At 45.8% G+C, this 27,323-nt stretch overlaps 1 protein-coding gene across 1 annotated transcript; it reads left to right on the top strand.

Annotated features, from left to right (window-relative positions):
• The first annotated feature begins 331 nt into the window (after positions 1 to 331).
• On the top strand, positions 332 to 27,091 carry GARS1 (glycyl-tRNA synthetase 1). Its single transcript, XM_032694914.1, has 17 exons — positions 332 to 465; positions 3,824 to 3,925; positions 6,499 to 6,601; positions 7,769 to 7,910; positions 8,889 to 8,977; positions 10,348 to 10,424; positions 12,109 to 12,254; positions 13,269 to 13,418; positions 14,900 to 15,062; positions 15,926 to 16,090; positions 18,336 to 18,443; positions 18,762 to 18,907; positions 20,181 to 20,266; positions 22,880 to 22,989; positions 24,318 to 24,411; positions 25,239 to 25,429; positions 26,743 to 27,091. Exons 1-17 carry the CDS (start codon positions 406 to 408, stop codon positions 26,866 to 26,868), a joined length of 2,058 nt encoding a protein of 685 aa, XP_032550805.1. The 5' UTR covers positions 332 to 405; the 3' UTR covers positions 26,869 to 27,091.
• Positions 27,092 to 27,323: the final 232 nt, after the last annotated feature.

Consider the following 27,323-nt stretch of genomic DNA (forward strand, 5'->3'; position numbering starts at 1 on the left):
CCCCGCGCTCCCGCCGCCCCGCGCTCCCGCCGCCCCGCGCTCCCGCCGCCCCGCGCTCCCGCCGCGAGGGGGCGCAGCGCTCCCGGGGCTCCCGTGCGCGCCCTCGCCCCTCCGCGCGCGCGCGCTCCCCCTGCCGCCCGCCCTGCCCTTCTTTCCCTTCCCATCCCTTCCTTTCCCTTCCCGTGCCGAATCTGCGGGCGCGGGCCCGTGCGGAAAGTGCCGCGCCGGGAGCCCGGCCGCGCTTTACCCCGGCCCCGATTTCATCATGCGGGGGGCGGGCGCCGCCGCCCCGCCTCCTCCTCCTCCCCCCCCGCCCCCCTCCTCCCGCTCATGCCGCTTCTCCGTAGCGCCCTGCCCGCCCTGCTGCGCCGCCTCGCCCGCCCGCTCCGCTCCGCCGCCCCCGCCATGGACGGCCCGCAGGCCGAGGCGCTGCTGGCGCCGCTCCGGACCGCGGTGCGGCAGCAGGTAACGCGGCCCGGCCGAGGGGCGCCGGGCGGGGCTGTGGGAGGTGCCCCCCCGTGTGTCCCCCGCACCCCGGGGTTTGCCCGCCCTGCCGAGGGGTCGCGGCGCATCCCTGAGCTCACCCCCCCTCCCCACACCGGGCACTGCGGGGGGCTGGGCGGTCCCCAGGCGTGTGCGCGGGGGTCTCTGTCCGGGAGGGGTCCAGGGGGTGTCCCCGGGGTCTCTGTCCAGCGCTGGTCGCGGGTGAGGGTTCCCGGCTCAGCCCCGGGGGTCAGCGGGGCGGGGGCGTCGTGTTCGGGTCCCCCCAGCCGGTCCTTTCCCCCTCCCCGCGGGGCTGGGTCTGCCCGGCTGAGCTGGGTCTGCCCGGCTGAGCTGGGTCTGTGCTCAGCCCACCTGGGTGTCCCCTCCCGGGCTGGCTGTGCCCGCTGTGCCCGAGCCAGCGCTCGCCGTGTCCTGGTTTACAGCCCTTCTCCCTGTAGAACAGCCCCCATATGTTTCCGCATCCCCTTGGGGGGGGGGGTCACACGGCGGTATGCCCCTTAGAGCTGAGTTTCTCTCGGGTTTTCGGAGGCAAATGACGTTCTTTAGAGTTGCATATTTGCCCGATGCAGTAAGGGAGGTTAATTCCTTTGCATATTTTCCATTTCATCATTCTCGTTTGTCTAGGTAGGTGCTGTCTCCTTTTAGCTGGGGCTGCATCACGTTCTCTTCCCGTCTCCCATCTTTAGCATCCTTCTTACCTGTGAAGGATGTGGTCGTCTTTCAATTTCCTGAGTAAATCTTGGTACCCTTTCTGTGACACTGATGGCAGTGGAGCTTGTGGAGTTCCCCCTCCTCCCTTCTTTACCTGTGCCCGTGTGTTCCCCATGTGCCTCCTTTAAGTGGCTGAGTCCATATTATTCTCCTTAGCTGCACGCACAGCTACGTGTGTGTCCCTTGTATCTGTGGATTTGTGCGTGTGTTTTCCCATTAAATGAGTGGATTTATGGCCCTCTAATTATGCCAGCACTTCAGTGAGTTTTTATTATGAATCACTGTACAGCATAATGCCTTGGCAAGGGAGCTTGTAAATAAAGCAATAATCTCTAGAACCAGCCAATTTATTTAGTTAAAATCCTGGGTGCTGTCATTTGCATTTAGAGTATCAAGGCACCCCTTTTTTTCTGGGATTGAAACGGGAGTGTGGGGTGCCAAGGGAAGGTTTGTGGGTAAATTTGTGTAGCTGGGGCTGCCCATATTGTGTTCTACAACTGACTGTACTAATTCCCTGAGATGTTTGCCCAAGAGGGAAGGGAGAGGGAGTAACAAAGATTGGGGTAGTTGATACCTCTCCATGCGGGAGGCTGTGTCTGTCAGCTCCAGGAGAAGGAGTTTAATTAAACCTAAGGGACTCTCAGCCTATGGAGAGTGAGCAGCGTATCTTCCTGCAGCAGTGCCTGATGCAATAAGCTGCCGTGATCCAGGGGTGGATCCCTTCTCTGCTTTGCTGGTCTGTGGGACAAAGCTGCAGCAAAATTTGCCACATCGAGTGCTGCTGTGCACTCCTCCTCTGGGCTGGGCTCGGGATCGGAGCTTTAATTAGACCGAGTCCTGTCAGCAAACGTAATTATTTGCCTCAGTTCTGTGGTTGGTTTTTTTTTTTCCCTCCTCCTTGTGTATGTCTGAGTGTGTCTTACTTATAGGTCAGGACAAAGAGTTGCTGTGTGCTGCTTTTGGATGCTCAGCAGTGAGCAGGGTGAGGGCTCTGTTGACTCAGCAGTAGCTGCTTTGCTGCTGCCTTGATGTTTTTCTGCTGCCGACCCCCTGGCTCAACAAAGGCAATTTGGACTCACTACTTTAAAAGAAAAAAAAACAACAAAACACAAAACCAAAACCCCAGATCAGATCCCTCCCTCTGCCACGTTACCCAGGAATGGCAGTTGGAGTCCTGAGCCCCAGAGTGAAACTTTCACGTTCGGGTGTAAGTAGTTAACAGGAAGGAAACAGCAGATTTGTTCTGTTCTTGTAGCCCATGGGGTTAAGGAGCCTGACAGGATTCTTATTTTTGCTTCTTCTCTTTGAGTGTGTTTGTTTTAATGCAGTGCTTGGAGACTTCCTTCTTTTATTAATAAAATTAGCCTTTGAACCCCTCAGTCTCTGAAGTACTTTTAGTTTCTCTAATCTGATTACAGAATGGTAATCAGTGTATTCTCTTCTCTTTACTTTCTAAGTTACCTGCAATATTAATGTCAGGAAAGCTCTGAATTTAGGAAAAAGCTTGTATTATGGGAATATTGTAATCACTATGGATAGTGGTTTCTTTTTTCCTTTTTCCTTCTTCAGTGGAGAAGTGCAAGATGCAAGAAAAATGCTGAACTTGGAGCATCCCATTTTTAGAACGTCCCACTTGACATCTCTGTGCTTTTTCCTCCAGCTCCTTTGTCCTTCCCAGTAATTCAAGATAGATCTTGGTTTTGGTGACGAAGAGTGGACTCAAAGGAAGACTTTTAATTCATTTATTTCCCGGTTCAGTGACAAGCTGGGCATGACTGCTGAGGATCATGCTCAGAAAAGAATGGTGATGTGTGTATAGGGGTTGAGCACTTCCCTGGTATGAAAGGGGAGAATCATCCCCACAGGGCAGAGAGACCTTTGTGGAACTGTAACAAGGTGATGGTGGTTTGACTCAGGACAAGATCTTGGTGTAAGCCCACTGCAGGCTTTTGCTGCTCTGATATATTTAGATTTTGTTTTTTTTTCTTTCCAAGGGTATTTTTATTTTTTGTTGACTTTGTTCTTTCTCAAAGTCAGTGAACAGGTTTTAAAAATAATAACAGTTTTTACAGATCATGCAATGCCTTCCTTGCTCAGACATTAGGCTAAGAGTGTCTGTCTTCTGTGAGACCTTCTGGAAATTTGTGTCCTTACTGCTCTGTTTTGATCAGACAGGACAGAGGAAAAGAAGTCTGAAATGGTCATAAGTTTTGAAGAAAAAGGAAGGGGTAGAAGGAAGAGAAACCTTGTTACTGAGTGGGAGAGCACAAAGCCTGTGCTCACCATCTGAGAATCCACTTAGTGCATCCTCAAAGACATAAATCATGAATTTGTGGAAATCCGCTGTACACAGAGGAGTATATTTACACACTGAGGTTTAATAGCAGATCTGGGATTTCACAATAGTGGGGGGGTGGTTGAATTTCTCTAATGATGTTTACTTCTGTGAACTCTCAGATGGGTAAGTGTTTCTCACTTGCAGCCTCTGGAGACCTGTGTGAAGAGTGGGGAGGCCGGAAAAAACCCTCCTTTTGGATTACCAGGGGAGCTGGAAGAAGGAGAGGTCTTGAAAGAATGAATCTATACATGGTTCTTTGTCTCTTTCTAGGGAGAGCTGGTAAGGAAGCTGAAGGAAGAGAAAGCTCCCCAGGTGGACATAGACAGAGCTGTAGCAGAGCTCAAAGCTCGGAAGAGGGTTCTAGAAGCAAAGGTGAGTCTGGAAATGAAATTTTCAGTCCCCCAGCCTTGTCTGAAAAGCTTTGAAATCTCTACTTACTTCTCTTTTGCAGTATTGATTTGGGCTAAACAGTTTCAGTAGGGTAGACTGTTTAAATCACTTCTGAAGTAGTTTGCAGGTTTCCAACTTTGTGGCAATTTCGTTCTCTATCTGTTACACTACTTTCTCTTAGCATTAAGTCAGTGTGCAAACAAATAAATATGAGGTCATATTGAGGGGGTCTGTAATCAAAGCTGAACTGGAGTGTATATGTCACTAGTCTTTGTTTGCTGTGTAGATTTTTTTTTGTGCACAGTGAGAGCACGTGCTGTTCCCTGTAGTGAGTTTCTGTCTTCAGATTCTTTGTGCAGCACCGAAATTCCCAGACTGGCGTGGAACATGTTTATTTAGAAATAATTTCCTTTGCTGCAGTTTAAACAAAGTTTTGGGAGGCATTTCAAGTAGCCCGTGGCCTTCCTCAGCCTTAAAGAGAGGGGTGGATTGAAATTGTGTCCCCTTTTTTAAATGCAGTTGCGCTCTGAAAAATCTTCGTGCAAATGAGATGGCGGAACTCGAAGTTTGTTTTGCCTCTCTATCAATAAACAAGTAAAATGCACTTCTTTATCCTGTGAGCTTTCCTCCCCTTTCCAGACTGAAACAACAGAAAGAAACTCTTGAAGCTGAAATACAGTCAGGTGTGCAGATTCACTCAGGAAACTGATTTGTATTTCATATCAAAGTGATCGTAGCTGTGCTTTGGTGGTACTCTTAAAAATGAATGAATTAATAAATAAATGCACTGCTGCTTGCAGCTGCCTTACTGTGAGAATGTGAGTGCGCCTGAGAGCCCCACCTTTGTGTTGGGGCAATGCAGGGTGCAGTGTGGAGGTGTGCTCAGCACTTACACAATTTGTGTGGGCTGGCAATGCAGGAGTGACCTTGCAAAGGCAGCATCTGCCCTTGTGAGTGCAGCACTCTAGGATGGGAGTGCATCCCTCCTGATGGTGTTCCCAGCAAGGCAGCACAGTCACTTGCACCTTTTGGGGGAGGCAGCACTGTGAGTGTTTGCTTTAGCAGCTGCTGGTGGTTTTCAATCCCTGTGATCCCTACTTAAAGACAGCAGAACAGCTCTGAATCTGAATCTTTGAGCAGGGCAGAGCAGTTAAGTGTTTAAAATTCCTTGGTTTATGTCCTGAAACCGTAAGTCAGTAGATGATTCTGCTCCCATACAGGATCTTTCTTCCCCTTGAAGGCTAACACAGGCACTTCTGCCTTCTATTTATGCATATATTTATGTTTATAAACACATGCTTCTCTGACATCTGCACAGTTCAGGAACTGTTCTCTTTAGGTAGCAGAGGGGGTCTGCAAAATTCCGTACCTGCTCCAGTTACAGCTGTGCTGCTGCCATTCCTCCCTGCCAGTTCAGAACTGGGCTGTGTCACTGCTGCTCTCCTTCTGTCCCTCTCTGGGCAAAAGTCATCCTGTGTGTTAGGAAACCCTGGTCACCCAAATGGGATTCTCTGCTTTTAGGCAGAGTCTGCCAGGTGGATTCCCATCCAGGTCCTGTTCTGGTACTTGCTGTCATGTGTGTTCTCTGTCTGTCTTTGCCTCTTTTGTCTCTCATGCAAAGTTATTCCTTGTCTTCTGCTAATCCATGGGAGCAGAAGAGGTACAGTGCTTTAAAATTACACCACACTTATTTGTCTTTAAAGATGTTAAAGAAGGAAAAGTTTGAAATAAATGGACATACAATACTTTTAGTTACCAAAGAGCTGTTCAAAATGATGTTTTGAGACATCATCTGAATTTATTGAACCTCTTGCCTTAACTGTGCTTTAAATTATCAAAACATCTTCCTTAAGGAAAATCTTTCGGGTTTGCTGACCTCACTCATAAATTTGCAAAAATCGTAGTTTTTCAGGTAAAACAGTGAGTCTGCTGTAAAACATTTTCACAGTATCTAGTCAGAGCATTAAGGCACTCTGTAACTAAATTTTCTGAGTGCAGGGGGGCATATTTGTGAAATACATTTACATTTTGCAGATAGATATTTCCTGTACGAGTACCTAAATACATAGAGCACAGCGATGAGGGTGCTTGTAACCTTCATAGTCAAAATTCTTTCATGTGAGGAGCACTTTACTGAAAGATTCATATATGCCAAGAGTTAGATGTGTGTAACCTGAGCTGGTCGCTTGAAGCTCTTTTTATAGTCAGGAGAGGGAAATAGGTCAGAAGAATTGCTTTGGAAATTGGCATTTCTTTGCAGTGATTGTGAAGAAAGGTGAGGATAACTAGCCCAGGCTTAGCTGTCTGAAAGTTAGGTCATGAGTCCACCTCGAGTGTCTAAAGTGCTGCATTCAGACAATGATGTTCATAATTGAGCACTTGAATCCCAGCGGGACCATTGCTCCTTGGAAAATGAGCGTGTTGGCAGGATACCTTTGCTTCAAAATGGTCTTCACAGACTTTTGAGTCATAGTGGCGAGTGGAGAGGATTTCCAGAGAGTTTGTCCTGCCAGAAACAGGAGCTACTCACTGATTTTGGTTTGCTTGGCTTACAGGAACTGGCCTTGCAGCCCAAAGATGACATCGTGGACAGAGTTAAGATGGAAGACACTCTGAAAAGGAGGTTTTTCTATGATCAGGCCTTTTCTATTTATGGAGGTTTGAAGAATTTTACATTTTATTCCCTTTAGGCTAATGTTCTGGTCTTTCTGGCTGGGTGAAATGCTGTACTCGTGCAGTGTTATATTAATGCAACATAAAAGAATTTTTTTTTTTTAAGGTTGGCTTTTAACTTTCTGGTTTGAGTCTGTAAGCCTTTCAAAAGTTCCCCCTTTCTGAAGTCTTTGGGGTGAAATTTTGTCTTTTCCTTTCTGAATGTAAATGAGTGGACTTCAGGGTGCATGTTCTGAGCATTTCATTGTAGTAGGTGGTGTCTTTGCAGAGGGATAGGGTGTTTTGGCATTTAAGGGGGTAATCAGCTAATTTCCTCAAACATTCATGTCTATTTGAGCTTTTCCTGGCAAGATAATCAGAGATTCACAGAATATTCTGAGTTGCAAGGGACCCACAAGGCTCATCAAGTCCAGCTCTTAAGTGAATGGCCCACATGGGGATCAATACTGCTCAAATCCACTGTGACCTTTAGAACCTGTTACCGTAGTGACCTTTGTCAATGAACTTTATGGCACAGGTGAATAAATGTGGCTGTTAAATCTCTTCAGATGGCTGATAGGAGCATCTCAGGGGGCAGCACAGTGCCTGGATGGTTATTGCTCTTTCACCTAAGATACTAAAATAAACACTCTGGGTTGTTTTATTGGCTTTTTCTGTTCCCTTTTTTTTTTGCTTTGTGGCTAAACTGCTGATTGGCAGATGTGTGTTATTACTGACCATAACATATTGCTTTGGCTTGTGCATGATCACTGCTTCTGTATTCAGATTCCTCCTTCAGAGAGCTTGCTCCCACAAAACTCTTTACAAAATATAATCTGCTGGTGGAGGGAGAGTGGATTTTAGAGTTGTTGGTTGCAGATATTTATCAGTTGCAGCTTCTGCCCCCCCTGTGCTCTGCAGCTGAACTGGGCTGGTTTGTGTATGGGGTGGTCTGTGGATGCTTCATATAGTTTATTTTCAGCCTTTATGGCATGGGTCTGGATAGAAAGAGCTCACTGCAGTGAACCACATCCTGTAGTCTGCTCAGCACAGGGAAGCTGAGTTGCCCTGATCGTGATGGAAACACTGAGGAGGGAGGACACCTGCTCCAAACAGTTCAGGCTCGTACAGTCTTGCACCAACCACACTTTTTTCCCCTCTTTCTCTCTGCAGGTGTCAGTGGTCTGTATGACTTTGGGCCTGTTGGGTGTGCTTTGAAGAACAACATCATCCAAGCATGGAGACATCACTTTATTCAGGAAGAGCAGATCCTGGAGATCGACTGCACCATGCTCACACCAGAGCCAGTTCTGAAGTAAATACCTGTCTTTTTCTCTGCAGCACGTCTTTTCTGGTCATAGTTGCTTTTTACTATGTAAAATTCAGTAAAATTACCCACAGGGATCATGAGATTGGGTCACCCAATTTCATACCTTGCTGCAGTGCAAAATTATTAGATCCCAGTGCACAGCTCAGTGTGAGAAGCTGTTGTTCCATAAATCAGGGGAAACAGCAGTACTCATGTCTGACAATGTCTCCTAGCAGTCCCATTAGGTAAGAAATTGTCATTATTCTTTTTTTCTAAGAGTTGAAGAAGACAAAATAGTGGATTAGGTGGCTTGCCTAAACCTGGGGCACCTGTGTCCTAGTTTAGGACAGTGGCCTGACCATCCTTCCCTCCTCTGTGGAGGGGTGGCCCCATGCAATGTGTTAACTGAGCTCTGAATGCAAATGATGCTTCTGTAGCCCTGGGGATCAAAGGCCTCTCTTTGTCCACAGACCAGGTAGAGGGACCATCTTTCCAGGGTGAGAACAGAGTTCAGACTCTGGACGCTTTCACCTACGTGTCTCCACTAAGACCACCATAGGTTTGCTTAATATGTCAGGAGCTTCTGAACTCAGACCTGAGCCGAGTCAATTGTGTTGCTTTGTGTGGGTTGTGGTGTAACAGGCAGAAGCTTTCATGGATCCCTGGTTTAAAATAGTGGGAATCTGTCCCCCTGAATTACTGGTTGCTCCTCACAACTGCAGCTATGTCTTGTTTTGATCACAATGCAGTTCCTAAAGGCACTAAGTGTCATTTTAAGATTTAGGTGTGTTGATACTTCTCACAGATCAGATTTTCTGCGGGATGGTGCTGTTTGACGTGACTCTTTAATCTGAAGCAGGACTGAGCCTGCAGTTTGAGCGTGTAGTTTGGAGGATAATGGTCTGTCCACTGGGATCACACAGTACCTGGGGCTGTCTGGTGGCAGTTGTCATGTTCATTTTTTTTTTGTATCATTTCTTCTAGGACTTCTGGCCACGTAGACAAGTTTGCTGACTTCATGGTGAAAGATGTGAAAAATGGGGAATGTTTTCGTGCCGATCACCTCTTGAAAGGTTTGACTTTGTTCCGAGGCTGGGTGGGCTTCCAGTGTGCAAACATTGGAAATGAGAATCCTCCTCAAGATAGGCCTGTGGGTATAGCCAGTCTTTCATACTTGTGTCTGTAGTTAGATAATCATACCACACTGAAGATCCCATAAGTTCTATGAGTGTCTTAAATGAGGTCCAAGATCTCTAGTGAAAACATAGTTCTGTCCCTTTTTGTGAAATCCAGTGTCATCAGGCCCTAAAAGATTACTGTGTTTAAGCTGAGGGCCCCCTGTATAACAAGATTACTGTTCTCTTCTGTATTCTGATCTTGGTTTTCTTGAGTTTCAGTTGCTTTTTATTCAGTACTCAGAAATTATTTAATGATGATATAAAGAGTCAGAGCATGTTTTTCCCATGCAAAGGTCTATTACACGGCAGTTGCTGACTGATGTGTGTAGCTTAGAAATAGACTTCAGGCATTTCTTAGGTCTGCAAAGTCCTCACACTTCTTTCTAATTATTGGTGAAAATTTGTTTGAAAACAAACGAAAAAATGACACCAGTCTTAGAAATAAAAAACCTATTTGAAAACTTTTTCACTTAAGGCTCCATTGTGAAAGGGAGGATTGTTCTGCTTTCTGTTTAAGTAGTTTGTGCTCTCTAGTTTTTGAGCCTTTTCCTTGGAAGTTAAGCACGTGGAACGAGCTGTATTGGCACTAAAGCAGTTTTCATAATGCTCATTTAGAAGTATTTTTTTTTTAGTTAAAAAAACCTCAAAAGGAGCCCATCAAACCTCTACCTCCTTTGCTGAACAGCCTCATAAACAAGCGTGTCCCTGTCTGTTCTGCAGCCCATCCGTGCTGAACAGCCACCTGCTGTTACTGCCACACTGAACTGTTACTGACTAAAAAGTCAAACTGCTTTTTTCAAACAAGAGTGGGAAGGCTTGGCATCACTGCCTGCCTTTGTGTCTCCCAGAGGATGTTGTGCTGTGCAGTGGAATGCAGTCTGACCCCACTGTACCAACTCCCTACGTGCCTCTGTGTGTTGGGATAAAATTAGCCTTGCTGGCTCAGAATCACACATTGCCTTTAATTTCTATCTGTATAGAAAGGAAACAAGGAGAAAGGGACTGCAAAGCCATTGCTGGGGTTTAAGGAAATAATACTGGAAAGAAACTAGATAAGGACCTGTTGCCTTCCCTCTGGCACATCAATACATTTGAACTGTAGACCACCATTGCCCTGATGACATTAGTGGAATTACCCCAATGGACACTGTCAAGACAAGTTGTGGACATACACCTGTGCTGGAGGGTCCTCCTGATTTGTCAGGCTTTAGAGTGGGGTCAGTGATGGAGTTTCAATATAAACTCATGACCTGCTTTTGTTACAGCTCACCTGCAAAAGCTGATGTCTGACAAGAAGTGCACGGCAGAGAAAAAGGCAGAAATGGAAAACGTTCTAACACAGGTAGGTGCCTGCATGAGGAGGTGGATGCTTCAGGGAGGTGTGTGTGACAGGGGAAGTGCAATGCAGAGTCCAGAGGCAGTGTCCCTTTTCTGTTCCTGAGGATGCTCAGAAGTGTTGACCTCAGAGATACATGTTGGGCTTTACATGCTCACAAATACTGAAAACTTACTTGTTAATAAATGCTGTGAGCTTACTGGTTAATCACATCTCCCTCCTACTGTTTTGGAGAGTTATTGCTATTGTATTAGTCTCTTGAGTGTTGGATTGGTAGGCCTGAAGCTCAGTCTTTGGAGCTGGCCTGCTCTGTTCCACTTCACACCCCGGCACAAAGCCTTTAGCTTTGTCAATCCCTCACTGCTGGATTGTCATGCAAAGGAACAGAGATGGATGAGAAGTTTTGTCAGGGTTTTCTGAAGCAGCTTAGCACTGAATTGGTGTGTTTTGAAGTTGTCTCAGCTTTGAAGCCCTTGAGATTTGTTCCTCTGTCTCTATCACCCTGCACAGATCTTTCCCGTGTTTACTGAGAATAGTCGGTGCTCACGCTGACATCCAGAGCAGCTGCACAGACATTTGCCTTTCTTCTTTTCCATTTGTTTTTCTTACTTTCTTTTAAACGTTTGCTCTCATGACTTCTAGGAGAAATGCTTCCAGAGCTAGGCACAGAATGAATGCTTTCTTCCAGAAAGAGAAACTTTTTTTGCTGGTGGTTTGCGTCACTGAGTAGCTGTCATTAGGATTTCCATACTATAAAGCTGAACATTGACCATCCTTTAGGGAAATCTCTCTATTAATAAACTCTTTTTATATTCTGTTTCTCTGATACATGAAGTATCATGACAATTTTTTTGAGCTCGTTTGATTTTTAAACTTGAGTGTTAAATTATTGCTGCTCTGTTCAGTATAGATACTTTGAAGTACTGGAACTGCATTTAAAGGTACATATCCAAAAAGCTGGTACATAAATGAACAAAACAATGCCAGAAATCATGTTCTTGTGCAGTTAGGTTGCAATTAGATCAGTGGTTCTACTACTGCTTGATTTCCAGAGTAAAGGGAAAGTAGGTTCCTTGAAGGGGCTGGTGTTATCCCACTCGTTAAAGAGTCTGGTCATTACCAAGTTATTTTTAGAGCAGATGGAAAATCTCTCACCAAGAAGCCTTGAGCTGCAGATTGGCTCTATTTAGCTGAAATGCAGAGCAGCTCTAAAAGAGCATCTAATGTGTAGCTTGAATATTGTGTTTCATGCAGCAGAAGAAAGAGAAATTAATGCAAACAAAGCCCTGCAGAAATTTTAGTTTTCTTCTCCCTTATTGCTCTATTTTTTTGTTCCCAACTCAGAGCTCCCCATGTTTTAGCTGAAGCTGTTTAAAAGAAGCTTCTGGTGGGTGGTGGTGCAGTCCCAGTGACTTTTCTTCTGCTTTACACCCACTCTTGTGCTCAGACTTCCTGTGCTTTGACTGAATCCTGGACCTCTATTACTAAAATGGGTTTGCAAATGTGCAAAGTATTCTTTTGTCACTGTCTCAAGCTTTAGCTTGCCTGAAAATTTATGTTAAATGGGCATATTATTTTGAGCAGGTGATTCAGAGCTGTGGATCATGCTCAGTAAAAGACGAAGGGGACATTATTGATTCCTGTTGTCTTGTCTAGTAATTAAAATTATTGTCTTGTGTTTTGCTATTAGTTGGACAATTATGGCCAGCAAGAACTTGCAGATCTCTTTGTGAACTACAATGTGAAGTCACCTGTCACTGGGAATGACCTGTCCCCTCCTGTTTCTTTCAATCTAATGTTCAAGACCTCCATTGGGCCTGGAGGGAACATGCCTGGGTAGGTACTAATCTCCTTCTGATCATACTCTCCCTGCTTTATAGATCACTTGGAATAAAAATGAAGTCTCTTGAGTAACCTTCTCCTGCCTTTCAGCCCCAGGCTTCTCTGGCAGTTTATCATTCCTCGTGCTCTTGGTGGAAGGCAGGAGAAACAAGAGGCTGTTGCAGAATCATGAAAGTACTTGAAGCACCCAGAACATGTGGATCCCAGCTGTGCCTTTGCTGGTTGGAGTAGTTTCCATAGAGCCAGTTAACACTGGGTCTGTAGTTGTCAGTGGCTTCTTGGCTGTAGAAAACCTACTTCAGGGTACCTGTTTGAGGATGAGGTTACTCAACAGAGTGATCCTGTGTAGCATAATTTACATGTGTAAGAGTGTAGGGGTTGTTGTCCTGAGCTGGGATCTCTGAAACTAAAACCAAAACCTTCACTGAAGAGTAGAGAATATAATTCTTGCTGCCTGTGCTCTGGAATGGGATAAAAGCTACGTGTTGTATGTGTTCTCCAGTGTAGTATGATAAATAGTCTGGGTAGGTTGTATTGTCTGAGGAGGTCACAAATCACTGTAGGGGTTGTAGGGGCCTTACACTGAACCCCCACAGTGCTGTAGTCATGGTTTGCCTCCAAAATCCATGTTTGTAAGAAGGCTGGTGCAGCACAGGCATACATAGGAAAGGCAGGGAGGCTGCATTCCCTGTGACCTCCTTGATGTCACTGGCCACTGTATTTCATTCAAAACCCCTTTTTCAATTCCATGCTCGCATCTCAAAACCAGCCAAGTCATCCAGTTTACTTTTGAGAGTAACTGTGGAGTGCAGTGTTTGGGCTGCAGCTGATGCTGGGTGTTTTTCCTCCCCTTCAGTCTATTGCTTCATTGCTTTGTGTCTGGAATTAAGAGTCAAGAGAAAAAGTACCACCTTTAAGTTTGGTAGTAACTGTGTTTTTCTGTAATCCCTGCTTTCCCCACCCACCCTTTTACCTTCCTGGTTTTTCCTCTCCCCCATTTCCTTTCAGCTATCTGAGGCCAGAAACTGCACAGGGAATATTCCTCAACTTCAAGCGTCTCCTGGAGTTTAACCAAGGCAAACTGCCTTTTGCTGCTGCCCAGATTGGAAATTCCTTCCGAAATGAAATCTCACCCCGCTCCGGCCTTATCAGAGTGAGGTACTGCAGAACTTCCTCTTTCAGCAGAAGGGTACCAGGGAGCTGATGGCACCTCCCTTTTGTTCCAGTGTTGGCACAGGATTGTTTCACTTCAGTGCTTTCTCCCAGAGGAATCCTGATTATGTGCCTAGTGAGTCTCGGGGTTCACAGAGGAACTCCTAGTTAGGTTTTAAGTACAGAATTCTATCTTAATGGCTTGTGAGAAGTAAAATCTGAAATAGTTGTATTAGAAATAAACTCTGAGTTGACAGAATTTGGCCTCCATCATAGTCTGAACGAATCATGTTAAAGGTAGCTGTGTTCTCTACAGGACTTCACTTGTTTAATTATGTTCATGCAATATACTTTAAAACTGAAATCAAAATGTGGTTGGCCTTGCAGCAATATTTCCTTCTTTCAGTCCTGCAGATTCTGCAGTTCTACAGGTTGTTACAGAGAAGAAGTTGTGAGATAACCTGACTCAGGACCTGTGTTTGTGTCACAAGATCAGTCGATCAGGAAAGCTCAGGTTTATTGAGAATTCCTTTCAGTTCCATCTCTGGATAAAAGTGATTGTTGCATTTCGTTAGGGATAATCTCTGTATTTTAAGTGAACTATTCTGATTGGTAATCTGGAACAAGAGCTGCCATGCACAGACAGTACGTGTTGTAAACTTGGTGATGGATTAATGTGGTGCCACAAATGAGAGGCAGTGGCATTGTTAACATGAAGGGAACTCTTTGGAATTTTCTCAGTCCTCCTGTTCTCTTTTGCACATCTGGAAATGAGAACTTTTCTCACTGGAATAATTTTCAGTCAAATATAAATGATGCGCTTGTGGCACATTTATTGGAGACTGTTATTGTGCAGTCACAGCAAATTAGATCCTGATGGCTGTGATTTACATTTAATTATTACCTAGAGCTTTTTTAAAGGTTCTTGATAATGAACTAATTCAGTGGAAAGTGATTTCAAGAAAGAAGGCTCGGAATCAATCTATGAGTATAGATGTATTAAAGACAAGTTCTTAAAACAGATTGCACACCGTTGCTGAGTGTAGCAGTTCTATTACCTTCAAGAAATTATCACCTCACCTGGTTATTTTTGGCACCTCTGACATGAGTTAAGGCTGCTGAATTAATCAGTGGATTAGTCTTCATTGACCTTGTAGGGAACAAATACTTTTACTGTGAGCATCACAGCAGTCTGGAAAAAGTCTCCAGAGAACTTCTGGAAGCATTTTCAAAGGTGGTATTCCCTGCTCTGATTCACCCTGGTGTTAACCATGGCCTGGAGACATCTAGATGAATTAGTAGAAAGTTTTATTAGGAATTTGAAGACGAAACTAAATCCAGGGGGATAAGATTGTTTCATGTTCCAATCTGTACATTGTCTTGGCTCTGGGTTTGTGTAAGCTTGTGAGAGGCTGAAGCACAATGACTTACTAGAGGGGCCGTGGCTAATGCTAAAATACTCAGTACACATTTGTTTGTTTTCACAGGGAATTCACCATGGCGGAAATTGAGCACTTTGTGGATCCCAGCGAGAAAAACCACCCCAAGTTTCAGAACGTGGCAGATCTGAACATCCTGCTGTACTCGGCCAAGGCCCAGGTCAGCGGGCAGTCTGCCCACGTGATGCGGCTGGGAGACGCTGTCCAACAGGTAACCTTCCTCTTGCAAACACCTGCAGCTTTGGAATATTGCTCCCAAGGCCGAGTTTACAGACTGTTGTGTTGGTGCCAGCTGGGGTTTGCTCCCAGGTTTAAGAGCAGGTTCTCTTCAGGGAATCAGCGTCACTGAGATCCAAGCCTGGCCTTTGTAACCAGTAAAGAAAGGTGGTGCTGGGATAGTGGTTAGAGGTTAAGCTCCACTCTTAGCTTGTGGCAAGGAATATTAATACCAGCACTAACTGGGAATCTCAATACTCAGCTGCTGACCCCCATCAATACAGGGCTTGCACACTGAGGTTTTACTACCTGATTCATCCAATTATGAATGGGTAGGTTTTCCAACCCCCTCTGCCCCAGCCCCCCAAAAACCCAATAAAAAAAAAAAAGCCAAATAAAAAAAACACCAAAACACTACCCCCCAAAACCTAAACAAACCAAAAAACCTTAAAACTAAAAAAAAAAACCAAAACAAAACAAAAGAACACCACTCCCCTATTTTATTACAGCTTTGAGCTGTAGGGTGCAGCTGTTGTAGTGCCAGTGACTGCAGTGCTGCACACAGTGGGGCATTTACAAGTAGGTGATCTGCACCTACTTGTGAGTGATGAGTGAGTGATGAGTCTCAATACTCAACAGACTCAAAGAACAATAACTGTTTGTTCAGATAGTGCCAGTGGCAAGAGGTGGATTTGAAAAGATGTAATAGTTTCAGGGGAGACACGGTACTTAACTACAGGGAGGGGCAAGAAGTTCTGTCTGTAACGTGTCAGGTCGTCTGCAGAGGCACAACAAATCATGGCATTGCTTCCTTAGGAATTAATGTGAGTCTTTTCTTCCTGCTTCTTCCCTCTCCAGGGTGTGATCAATAACTCCGTTCTCGGTTACTTCATTGGCAGAATCTACCTCTTCCTTACAAAGGTCGGTGTGTCCCCGGAGAAGCTGCGCTTCCGACAGCACATGGAGAATGAGATGGCTCATTATGCCTGTGACTGCTGGGATGCAGAGTCCAAAACATCCTATGTAAGTGGCAAAGGGAAAACAGCTCTCCCTGTGCAGATCTGGTTTATTTCTTGCTGCTTAAAAATTAAGGCTGTCAGTCTGATGTGTCTGTCCAGTCCCACGTTGGCCTGAACACACTTAGTGCAGTGGAAATATTCTGAATCCAGGGCTAAGGGGACTGGTCAGCTCCCTGCAGTGCACTTGCATTAAGTTTATGAATTGTTCATGGTGCTTTTGTAGGTCCAGACTCCTTTGCTGGAGCCTGAAGTAGCCTGGGGACGTTTCACTGGTTGAAATCCATCTGGAATGAAAGGAAACAGAGTCCTAGTGCTTTCCAAAGACTTCAACCCCTATAACAGCAGTGGGGAAGGATTTGTTTTGCTAGAGGCATTACTCCAGGGCAGATTTCTTCCTGCCTGAATGCTTGGTCTTCCTTTCCCTCTTCCAAGCTGTGAGAAGTGAGTTCACTCCTGCCAGTTCAGACAGCTGGTGCTGGGAGAAAAATTCCTAAAGATTTTTTTATCATCTTCCTGCTGAGTCATTGAAAGCTTTTTGGTTTAGGCCTTGTTGAGTGCTTATTCTCTTGTATTGTTGGTTGGATTTAGGCTTACCACTAGGGATGTTTTGTTACAGCTATTTAGAGGAATAGCAGCCAGTGAAGTTCTACCAACCTTAAGGTTAGGAAAAAGCCTCCTGCATTTCAGATGGGTGATTTGTCTTCCTGTAGAAAAGACCTGTAGAAACAACTGGAATGGCTTCCTCTGAATGTCCATAGCTGACTTCTGTAAGTTCACAGCCTCTCTTGCCAGCCTGCCCAAAACTGGACATGTGTGAGCCACACCATGTAAATAAGATTATTAAACTTTGCAAGCCTTGTCATGGATCAGGACAACCCTCACAAAGCAGTGTGTCCTAACCCAGAAGTGAGCACATCAATCCCAGGGGCGTGACAAAATGACCTTGTGAGCTGGACCCCACTTTGGTTTGTCACTTAACTCTACCAAAAATGTTTATACCAACTTGCAGAACTCAGTAGTAAGAAGCGAACTGCTCTGAGTAGCTTAAAATCTATTCTATAAAGTTATTGTGTAGAATAGTTTGGGTTAAGGGATCTTAAAAGATCCAATGCCCCTTCCATGGGCAGAGACACCTTCCACTAGCCCAGGTTGCTCCAAGCTCCATCCAACCTGGCCTTGGACACTTCCAGGGATGGGGCAGCCACAGCTTCTCTGGGCAACCTGTGCCAGGGCCTCCTCACCCTCACAGGGAAGAATTTCTTCCTAATATCAGATCCAACCCTGCCCTCTGTCAGTTTGAATCTATTCCCCCTTGTCCTGTCACTCCATGCCCTTATCAAAAGTTCCTCTCCAACTCTCCTGTAGTCCCTTCAGGTACTGGAAGGGGTTCTAAGGTCTCCCTGGAGCCTTCCCTTCTCCAGACTGGACAACCACAGAAACCTGGATTTTGTGTTTTCTCAGAAGTACCTGTAGTACCCCAATGGTTTAATTTGTGTAAAAATTCCTCGAGATGTTCTGGAACACCACAATTTTTCAAGCATAGGGATTTCTTCTGTTCACACGCCCTTCCTGACAGCCTACTATGTCACTGCAGGCTGGAAAAACACACAGCTTGTATGTCCACATGTAACAGAGTGAATGGGGAGCAGCTGAGGAGCCTTTTCTTATACAGGACTGTCTTTTAGAAAATCAGAAGGTGGTTGTATTTGCTGCAATTATTAGAAAGCTTCGTCAATTCTGTGTGAATGGTGATGAGATTCCTCCTTGCCAAACATGCTGAAATGTTGAAAGGACAGCTTCCCTTGCATGTGATCTGTGTCCTACCAGCTTGTAAGCCAGGCTTTTGGCCATTCTGATGTGGCTGGTTCCCTGCTGTCTGTTCCATGCTTGGGAGCAGGGAACACCCTGGGGCCATGATGTCTGGGTGCCTGTGGCATGTGAGTGACAGGGCTGTGTGCTCTGGCCCCAGCCCCGAGCTGTTGGCACAGGGCTGTGCTCTGCCAAGCCATGTGGAAAACCTGGCCCTGAACACAGGCACTGGTTACATGACTGATTGTTTCCTCTGGAAACAAATGGAATCACTCAAATGAAGGGACAACTAGTGAGCGAGGGCTGCTTATTGTAACAGAGCTAATTATGTAGAAAAAACAGTCATGGGAGCAGGGAGGGCTTAGGGGTGAATAAACATATTTGATGGTTAAGTGGGCAAAAAAGTGAGTTGGTGAAAGCCTCCACTTCTGTTTTTCCAGGGTTGGATTGAGATCGTTGGCTGTGCTGATCGCTCCTGCTATGACCTTTCCTGCCATGCCCGCGCCACCAAAGTCCCTCTTATAGCTGAGAAGCTTCTCAAAGAACCTATATCCTTTCAGAATAAACCAAATTCTCTTGAAGTGAGAAGTGATTTGATGTTTTGGGGAGCTGCACAGCTCTAAATTAAGTTACATCTGTAACTTTAGCGAGGAAACCTGGAGCTACAGAGCAGCATCACTTTGGGAAGTAACCTGCAAAGATTTGAGCTTGTGGGTACTTTTTATTGTTCCTTTCCTCTCTTGGAGGGAAATTCCTTAATCCAGAGGAGGAGGAGATTTGTTTGTGTTGTGTAGCAATTAGCTTTGACATAATGAAAGAACCAGGCCCTGCTTTCTGTCCTCACAGGCTCCTTAACTGCCTTGTACAGAACAGTCAACGTTGTTCAGTTTGAGGCAAATAAGGGAGCCATTGGCAAAGCTTATAAGAAGGATGCAAAGGTGGTGATGGAATACCTTTCCATGTGTGACGAGTGTTACATCACCGAGATGGAGCAGCTGCTCAACGAGAAAGGGTGAGCTGGCTGTGTGTTTGTGTGTGGTACCTTCCTCTGACACCTCTGCTGTGGGTTCCTAAAGTGCTGCTGGATTTATTTGAGCCTCCTGAAACCAGCTTCCTCGTGAGAGCAGGCTGTGTGGATCGTCTGAAATGTTTTGGTGCTGTCCCTTCCAGTAGTCATTGCTGGTCATCCATCAATATATGCCGTGGTGTATGCACATAAATCAAATATTTATTTGTGTGGGAATGAGCTTTAGCAGGATCGTCCCAGGAAAGAGAGACTTCAGTGAAATGGCGAGTGTTTACCAGCTTCCCTGCTCTGGTTTGAGGGTTGACCAGGACTGCCAGATGGTTTTAAACTTCAATTTTAAAATTAGTAAAATAATTCTGTGATTAATGGAACATAGTTAATGGAAAATACTTAAATGAGAACCAAAACTTGTGTGAGTATCCTCCAGTGTTCACTGAGCTGCTTTAGGACCTCTTTAGCAGCTTTAGCAGCCTTTGACTTACTGAGGCAGGAATTTGTGTGTTTTTCCTTAACCTGGCTGCCTGCATTCCTAACACACGCAGAACTGAAAATATAAGAGGTCTTTACAGTTGTCAAATTTGGCTGAAGCAGGTCAACAGCTGTATATGTTATGAGAAAGCTAATGGTGCAGTAATAAAAAAATCAACTTCATTTCCTGCCTGAAACAGTACAAGCTGTAGGATTAATGAATACGCTCCAGAATGGTAACATTTACATTTTTCTTTTTTTCCCTGAGCTAAGATTGATTTCATTTCCATCTCTATGAGTGTGGAAGTGTAGAAAAGCAGCAGAGAAACCATTGCAGGATATGGTGTACACACATCAAACCCGGGAGGAAGTGAATTTAGTCCATCCTGAATCTCACTGAAATGATTCAATAGATGAGTTACAAGCAATATCCTGGTTTTATTGATAGTAAAGTCTGCAGCCAGTGCCTGCTTTGTGTTCTTCTCTTTTTCTCTTCAGTGTATGTACTTCATCCTGAGAGTTTTCCATTTCCTAATTGAGTTTGCTTCAGGCTGTTAACCACAACTAAGTTCACTGTGATTATGAAAATGGTTGCTTTTAATGTACATGTAGTAATTTTATTATTAATGCAAATTTCTCTTAATGGGTGTGCTACATGTTTCTTTCATCTCTGGGGTTTGCCCTGGCTTCTGTCATCCCACTCTTGCAGTCAACCAGCTGATGCAATTAAGGAAATACAACTTGTTTGTTTATTATTGTAGCTTTTAAGTGACCTCTCTTTGTTTTGCAGGGAATTCACTGTTGAAACTGAAGGGAAAACTTTTAAAATAACAAAGGACATGGTTACTGTGAAGAGATTTCAGAAAACGTTACATGGTAAATTTGTATCTTTGTTGATTGATCATCAACAATAAGAGGCAGATCAAGATACACTTTGAATGGGATACACATTATTAGTGGGCTTATCCTGTTAATATTGTATCACAGCATAGGAAAAATGCCAAATGTAATTTCCTTGAAATCTGACTGTTTGAGTTGGAAAGCTTTCACACAGCAGTGGGATTTCAGTGACCATTGATTTGGGCCCCTTTCCCAGCTTGTTGCCTGGTCTGGTCACCCATTAATAGACTTTGAGTGAGGTATTATAGCCACACTGCTCCAGTTGCATATTCCAGGATTTGTGAGGTCCCCTGTGGTGCTGTGAACCAGCTGTTGCAGTGATGGAGGATCTGGGAAGGTTAGGGAGCTTTCAGCTCGGTGTCCATTGCAGTGCAGATGGGCTGTGACAGGCTGCTGGAAGGGCTCCCTGCAGAGCCCTGTGCTCAGAGCTCCTCTTGTCACTCTGCTGCCTGGAGCCAGGTCCCCTGGCATCTGCCAGCCCTCCAGGCTGCCCTCCTGACCAGACTCTGCCAGCTCACAAGTCCAGTTCCTCTGGTAGTGGATAATCACACCAGCTTTGCTCAGTGACGGCATCTCCACAGAGCTTTTGTCTCGGTATGGGAAATGAGGGTAATTTTCCAAAATGCACCCATTTAGTTCCTCGAAGAAGTCTTGTCTTTCCAGCCAGCTCTGTAAGTACCTCACCCAAGGTCATTTGGGAAGCTTTTGACAGAGCTGGAGATGGAGGTAGAGTTTTCCCCAGCTCGTAGTGTAACTAGTGGATCATCCTGCCCCAGGCTGAGAACGTAAGTGCTTGTAGGAGGGAGTAGAGCAACTTGTGCAGAATATATTTGTTCTTGCAGCTCCTGAGCCACTGAGGTGTCCAGATGCTACTGCTGTGCCAGGCTTTGCTTTATCACAACTTCAAAGAAGGAGTCAAAGTTGTTGATGGGGGTCAGCAAGTAGAACCCCAGCTGCTGGTTTTCCTTTAGATTTGAACATTTGGCAGTTTGCCTGCTGTCTGCAAACAGAAGGGAAAACTTAGTTTCCCTCTCTTTTGTCTTGAAAATGGGTTGGTCAACGCACAGATAAAACAAGATCATCCTGTGCTGTGTCCTGCTCTGGGGTCCCCAATATAAAAAGGATATGGACCTGCTGGAGTGTGTCCAGAGGAGGCCACAGAGATGCTTCAAGGGCTGGAGCACCTCTGCTCTGGAGACAGACTGAGAGAGCTGGGATTGTTCAGCCTGGAGAAGAGAGGGTTTTAGGGAGATCTGAGAGCCCCTTCCAGTGCCTAAAGGGGCTCTAAGAGAGCTGGAGATGGACTTTAGAGAAAGGCATGGAGTGATGGGACAAGGGCTAATGGCTTTAAACTGAAGGAGGGCGGGTTTAGGTTAGATATTAGAAATTCTTTACTGAGGGGGTGCTGAGGCACTTGAACAGGTTGCCCAAAGAAGTAGTGATTGCCCCACCCCTGGAAGTGTCCAAGGCCAGGTTGGACAGTGCTTGGAGTAACTTAGTCTAGTGGAAGATGTCCCTTCCCATTGAAGGGGATTGGAACAAGATGGTTACGTTCCCTTCCAACCCAAACCATTCTAGGATTCTGTGATTTTATGATTAAGGTGTGCATACAGGCATCTAATGCTCTTTTTAAGGTGTAGGGGATGGGAATCGCAGACCTGATCCTCAACTAATCATTACCTTAATTTAGGGGGGCATTCTCAGGTAAATCAGTTCCCATAAAGATCATCTAGTTACAAACTCTTCAGCAAGGTGTAAGTTCCACCCTGGGCTGGGTGCTTAATTGAGAGGACTGTTCTCCTGTCATGGAGAGTGGGAGGCCAGTTGGGATGCAGTTCTGGAGAGCTGGATCCTACCCTTGATCTTCAGGAGCAGCTGATGCCTGTTTCTTCTCCAACAGCAATCAGCTTTTTGTAAAGAGCTGCTCTTTCTGGACAGGGCAGCTGTCCCTGAGCTCCTTTCATACACAGAAGGGAGAAGGGGAGAAAAAGCCTCTGATGAACAGGTGGCAAAGACTGGAGAGAATGACGGGTGCATAGTAACAGCACATCACATCTGCTGAGGGGTTTTGTGAACACAAACCAGTTTATCCTTGTTCTTTCCCTCGTGATACATTGCAAGGGGATGGAGAGTAGGGAGGGTGTCATTGCCCTGCCATAATCCAGGCTGTTTGGCATGGCTTTAGTCTGTGCCAAACAGTGACCCTAGACAATGCCTGGACATGGTTTGTGGCTTGGTGTGGAGCAGGGACTGTTCCCAGTGAACAGTTTGGATGAGGTTTTGCTGTTGCGAAGTGGAAGAGGGTTTATCTGCATGGATGAAAGTTGTGCAGTGTTATTTGTTCTTGGGGCCAGAGCCGGGCCCTCAGTTGTTTTTTTACAGCCTAAATACATCCTGTACGTGGACTAAGTCCAAATCTCTATTTCAGGTAAATACCTGAATGTAGAGCAGAAATGTTTAACCTTTTATTTCCATGTGCTCAGATACAGGTAATCAGAACTTCTGAGCAGAAAGACAGCATCAGTAACCACATCTTTTTCTGTGTATAAATCCATGTTTAATGACGACGTGTGTTATTTTATGTTCCAGTGGAAGAAATTGTCCCAAATGTAATTGAACCCTCCTTTGGTATTGGAAGGATCATGTACACAGTGTTTGAACACACATTCCGCATCCGGGAAGGAGACGAGCAGAGAACGGTGAGCTTTCCTGCAGCTGGGCCTCAGCTTAAATCACCTGCAAGCACTTGCTTTTCCCTGACATGCAGGGAAAGGGCTAAAATAAGAGGGCACAATACCCAGTGGAGATGGGAGAGCCCAGGTGTGGGCTGTAGGGTTGCTATTTTGCCAGCGTACATGTCATTTTTACACGCGCCCTCAGAGCGTTCTGGGGCCGTGTGTGCATGAGGCTCCCGCTGTGTTACTGCCAAGGGGGTGAGAAATTCCTCCTTCTGGATTCACACTTGGCAGTGTCCCATTGCTCAGAGAAAGGCATCTCTTCAGTGTTTAATTTCCTTTCTTTCTGCTGCTTTTCCTGGAATCATAGTTCCATGCAGTAAGGCAGACAATGGACTAACTGTTTCCTCAGTGCCCTGTGAAATTTAACCTTCTCTGATTCTGAGCAACCCTAAAACCTTGGCCTGAAACTTTGCTGTAGCAGGGGCCAGTATGTGTTACATCCAGAGCACCATCCTCTTCCAGCCAGTGCCCAAATGTGGTGCTCTGTGCCCTTGCTGGTGGCCCATGGGAAGCTGGCTGGAAATCTGACTCTGGTTCTTTTTCATTGTTTCTGGCTGCTAGACTGTGGTACAGAAATGTAACAGTGCTCCTTCGTGCGCTACAGGATGTGATACAGTTATGAATGGGGGAAATAAGGTTCAAGATCCCAGAGTTGGGACACAGTTGACTTTCAATCCCAAACTGCCCATGAAATATGTTAGACTTAACTACCCTTCTAATACCCATTTACTTTCTGTGTAGTGTAGGCTGCTCTGTATTCTGGTACATCTCATATGCATAAATTCTGTCCCTTTGAGACCTTGCTGATTGCCAGGAAAAATTTTATTATTTTCCCTCACTTTTGGCACATTCTGAGGGTGTCTGTGGAGGGTGCTGAAAGCATTTGAGCTGCTTATGCTTCATATGCGTGGAGTCTCTCAAACAGGATGTTTGGTTTAGACTGTGCATAAGAATAAATCTCCTGGAAAGACCCCTCTGCCCTTCATTTTTCTGTAATACAGATGAGGTTAAATTTTTTCAGGAGGGCTCTGGTAGACCTCTTTTGGTGGGAAGTAACATTTAGCTTCAGGAGATAAGGAGGGATGGAGGACAGCTGGAGAAAACCAGTTCTTCAATGCTGTGAGCTGCAACTGCTGGGCCTTGAATGCTGATGTCTTAAGAGAAGGCCACTGACTCCCCTGGAACAGTCACCCTGCCTCCAGCCTCAGTCAGAGCTTATTCTCACCTCCTAAGAGTCTGACCTAACGATTAAACTTGTATTTATTTGTGCTTTTTCTCTTTTTCCTTAGTTCTTCAGCTTCCCAGCTGTTGTGGCACCGTTCAAGTGCTCCGTTCTTCCTCTGAGCCAGAATCAGGAATTCATGCCTTTTGTCAAGGAATTATGTAAGTGTGTTAAGCGCTGTGGGTCTGATGGGGATGTGCACTGGGAAGAGAGGGAGAAAATTGCATTGGGAGAAAATATAGGGATAAAATAGTGGTGGGAACCCATGGCTCTCACACATGCAAAGGGAACACTGTTTACCTACACCAGCTGAGTTGGTTGGTATCTGTAAGCTTTGGGTATCCATCAAACTCTTCATCTTCCCTCAAAACACCCAACACCACGAGCTTTCCTGTGTTGGTTTGCAGTGTAAAAGACATTTCTTTTTTTCCTGCTATGTCAAAAATAAATCTTTCCTGCTGCTTGGGAGAAACTGTCTGGAACAGTGTGGGGGGGGTTTGTATGTTTGTTCTTTTGTTATTAAAGTTTTCTCTGCTTTTATTGGCCAGCTAATTTATTGACTCTGTCCCAGAGCTGCTGAGCCTCCAACCATTCTGTAAAACTGCCCACTGGTAGTGGGCATCATGATGAAGGATAGGAACCATAAAAAATGGAATACATGAAGGAACAGGGGTTGCATGTCAGACAGTGCCTTTTGCTGTTGGCACCAGTTCTGCCTGGGACCTTGTCTCCCTGTGCTGAACATCCCCCAGCACACATGAGGCTGGTGTGGTTTGGAGTTAAAGCAGAGTTGTGGGACTGTAGTCTTGACAGAGACTGGGACACTGGATATTCTGTCAAAGTAAAATTAAGGGTCTGTGATGCTGCTTGAAACCGGGACACGTGGAGCCCCCCTTCAGGTAGTGAGGATACAGGAGGCCTGTACCAGGGTTGTGTTGCCTGCTGAGCGTGTAACGAGTCCTGGTGATCCCCCTTGTCTTCCTTGCAGCTGAAGCACTCACCAGGAACGGCATCTCTCACAAGGTGGATGACTCCTCGGGCTCCATCGGCCGGCGCTACGCCAGGACTGACGAGATCGGAGTGGCCTTCGGGATCACCATCGACTTCGACACCGTGAACCGGACGCCTCACACGGCCACCCTGCGGGACCGCGACTCCATGCGCCAGATCCGCGCCGAGGTGAGGGGCAGGGGGCGGGTTTGGCTGCTGGCAGAGCCAGGTGTGTTCCTGATGGGCTTGGGGAGGGCATTACCTGCTGTTCCTGAGCCAGTAGTGGTGCTCTGTGGGAGCTGCCTCCAGCTCTGCAGGTGATTTAGCTGTCCCGAGAAATCCCCGGGGGAGAGACGCCGGTCAGACGAAAGATACAGGCCCTGCTGATGAAATGAGGAGAAGCTTTTGTTTTTCTTGAATGCAGAAGTGTTGATCTTACCTGAAAGCTATGCTTGTGCTGATTGCACTGCTCTTTAGAGTGGCTCTTTAGGAGTGAAGGCTGCTGAGTAGAAGCATTAGCTGGGTTGTGTCTGGTTTTCAAAAGCAGGGCTCCTCTGAATTCACAGGCACCGAAAGGCAGATCTTTGCTTGCTCTTTGCCTTACAACTTCCTTCCTGCTGGTGTTGCCTGTGCAGCATCAGAGAAGCTGATGAACCATTCCCCAGAAGCCACACCTGCCCTAAGTGTGCTCCGCTGGTATGGCTGTAGTGCTGGAATGGGAAACCTCCCTGTGGTGGTGTCTGCCTGTGAGCAGAACTGCTCAGAGCTGTGGATGGGCAGTCTTGAGGGTTTTGGTGTTTTTCTTCTCTCACTGGTGCCCTTCTCTCCCTGGCCCCCACCCCAGGAACAGTTCGGTTCCTGGAGGAGGAGGAGATGGTGCTCACCTGTGAGGCCGAGCTGTGGCTTTGCTCTGTACAGAAGCACCTGGGGCTGCTGAGCTGGCAGGGGGTCTGGCTCAGTGCTGGCTCCTCAGGGCACCCACCTCTCTCTGTGTCCACCTGGGTGAGCTCTCACTGCCCAGCACCAGAGATGAGACTTTGTTTTCCTTCAATTCCTGCAAATTTTCTGGTTTCTGGCTGATACTTTGCACCGTGACAGTGGGCTGTGGGGAGCGAAGAAAAGGTTGGCAGCTTATTCTGTGCTGGTCTTAGAGTAAATAAGGCTTGGCTAAATCCTGGCTTACAGCACCTTTTGGTTGTGTGTATTGAATTTTTTTCCCTTCCAGAACTCTAGCACAACATTACCAGGGATGAACCTTGCTGTGGTCCACCACAGTGACAGTTGCATTTCCATCATGGATCACCCTGATAACTGAGATAACATAGACTGTCATTTAAGATGTTCTAACTACTTGTTTTCTCCCCAAAAATGATCCTCCAGCTGATGCCTTGTACCTCTTCTGTTGCTGATGTAAAAACTACCCACATTCTCCCAAATACCCAAGAGAGCAGCTTGATTTTGTTGACTTTGTGTTTCTTATGTCTTTGTGGCTTTGCCTGCAGATCTCTGAACTCCCTGCCATCATCCGTGACCTGGCCAACGGTTATCTCACCTGGGCTGACGTTGAGGCAAAGTATCCACAGTTTGAGGGACAAGAGACTGGCAAAAAGGACACAATAGAGGAATAAAGAAAAGGACCTTAAGTGAAATCCTGTCAAATGTCCTCTTTTTACTGGTCATGTTAATATGAAATAAACTTACTGTGTATTATTCAAAGCTGCATTGTTGGTGCACACAGGGACTATTTGGGTTTTTTTCTTTTCCTCGATTGCTGCCCGGATTTAAAACTTTAACAGCTGAAATAATTGCAGTCTGAGTTGAAGGTGTTATGAATAAAAACGCCATTATCTATGCTTGCTTCTCTGTGTTCCTGCAGCCGTGTACTTTCTTCAGAATTACTTTTTTCCTCCTCTTTTTTTTACCCTCCAGCTTAGGGCTGTGGATGTTACAGGCTCATTGCAGCCCCTCAAGAAGCCAGGATCATACAGGGTTTCATCTGGATTAAGATCACTTTGGACTCTTGTGCAAGATGGTACCAGTTGCTTGGCCTCGTGTCCATGAAGGGTTGATCAGGTGTCAGTCC

This window comes from Chiroxiphia lanceolata, chromosome 1 (genome assembly GCF_009829145.1).
Source record: "Chiroxiphia lanceolata isolate bChiLan1 chromosome 1, bChiLan1.pri, whole genome shotgun sequence".
Taxonomy (NCBI): Eukaryota; Metazoa; Chordata; class Aves; order Passeriformes; family Pipridae; genus Chiroxiphia; species Chiroxiphia lanceolata.

Coding starts and splice junctions, on each gene's coding strand:
- GARS1 (XM_032694914.1), top strand. CDS start 406: ATGGACGGCCCGCAGGCCGAGGCGCTGCTGGCGCCGCTCCGGACCGCG. Junction 466..3,823: donor GGACCGCGGTGCGGCAGCAG/GTAACGCGGCCC, acceptor GTCTCTTTCTAG/GGAGAGCTGGTAAGGAAGCT. Junction 22,990..24,317: donor AAGGAGACGAGCAGAGAACG/GTGAGCTTTCCT, acceptor CTTTTTCCTTAG/TTCTTCAGCTTCCCAGCTGT.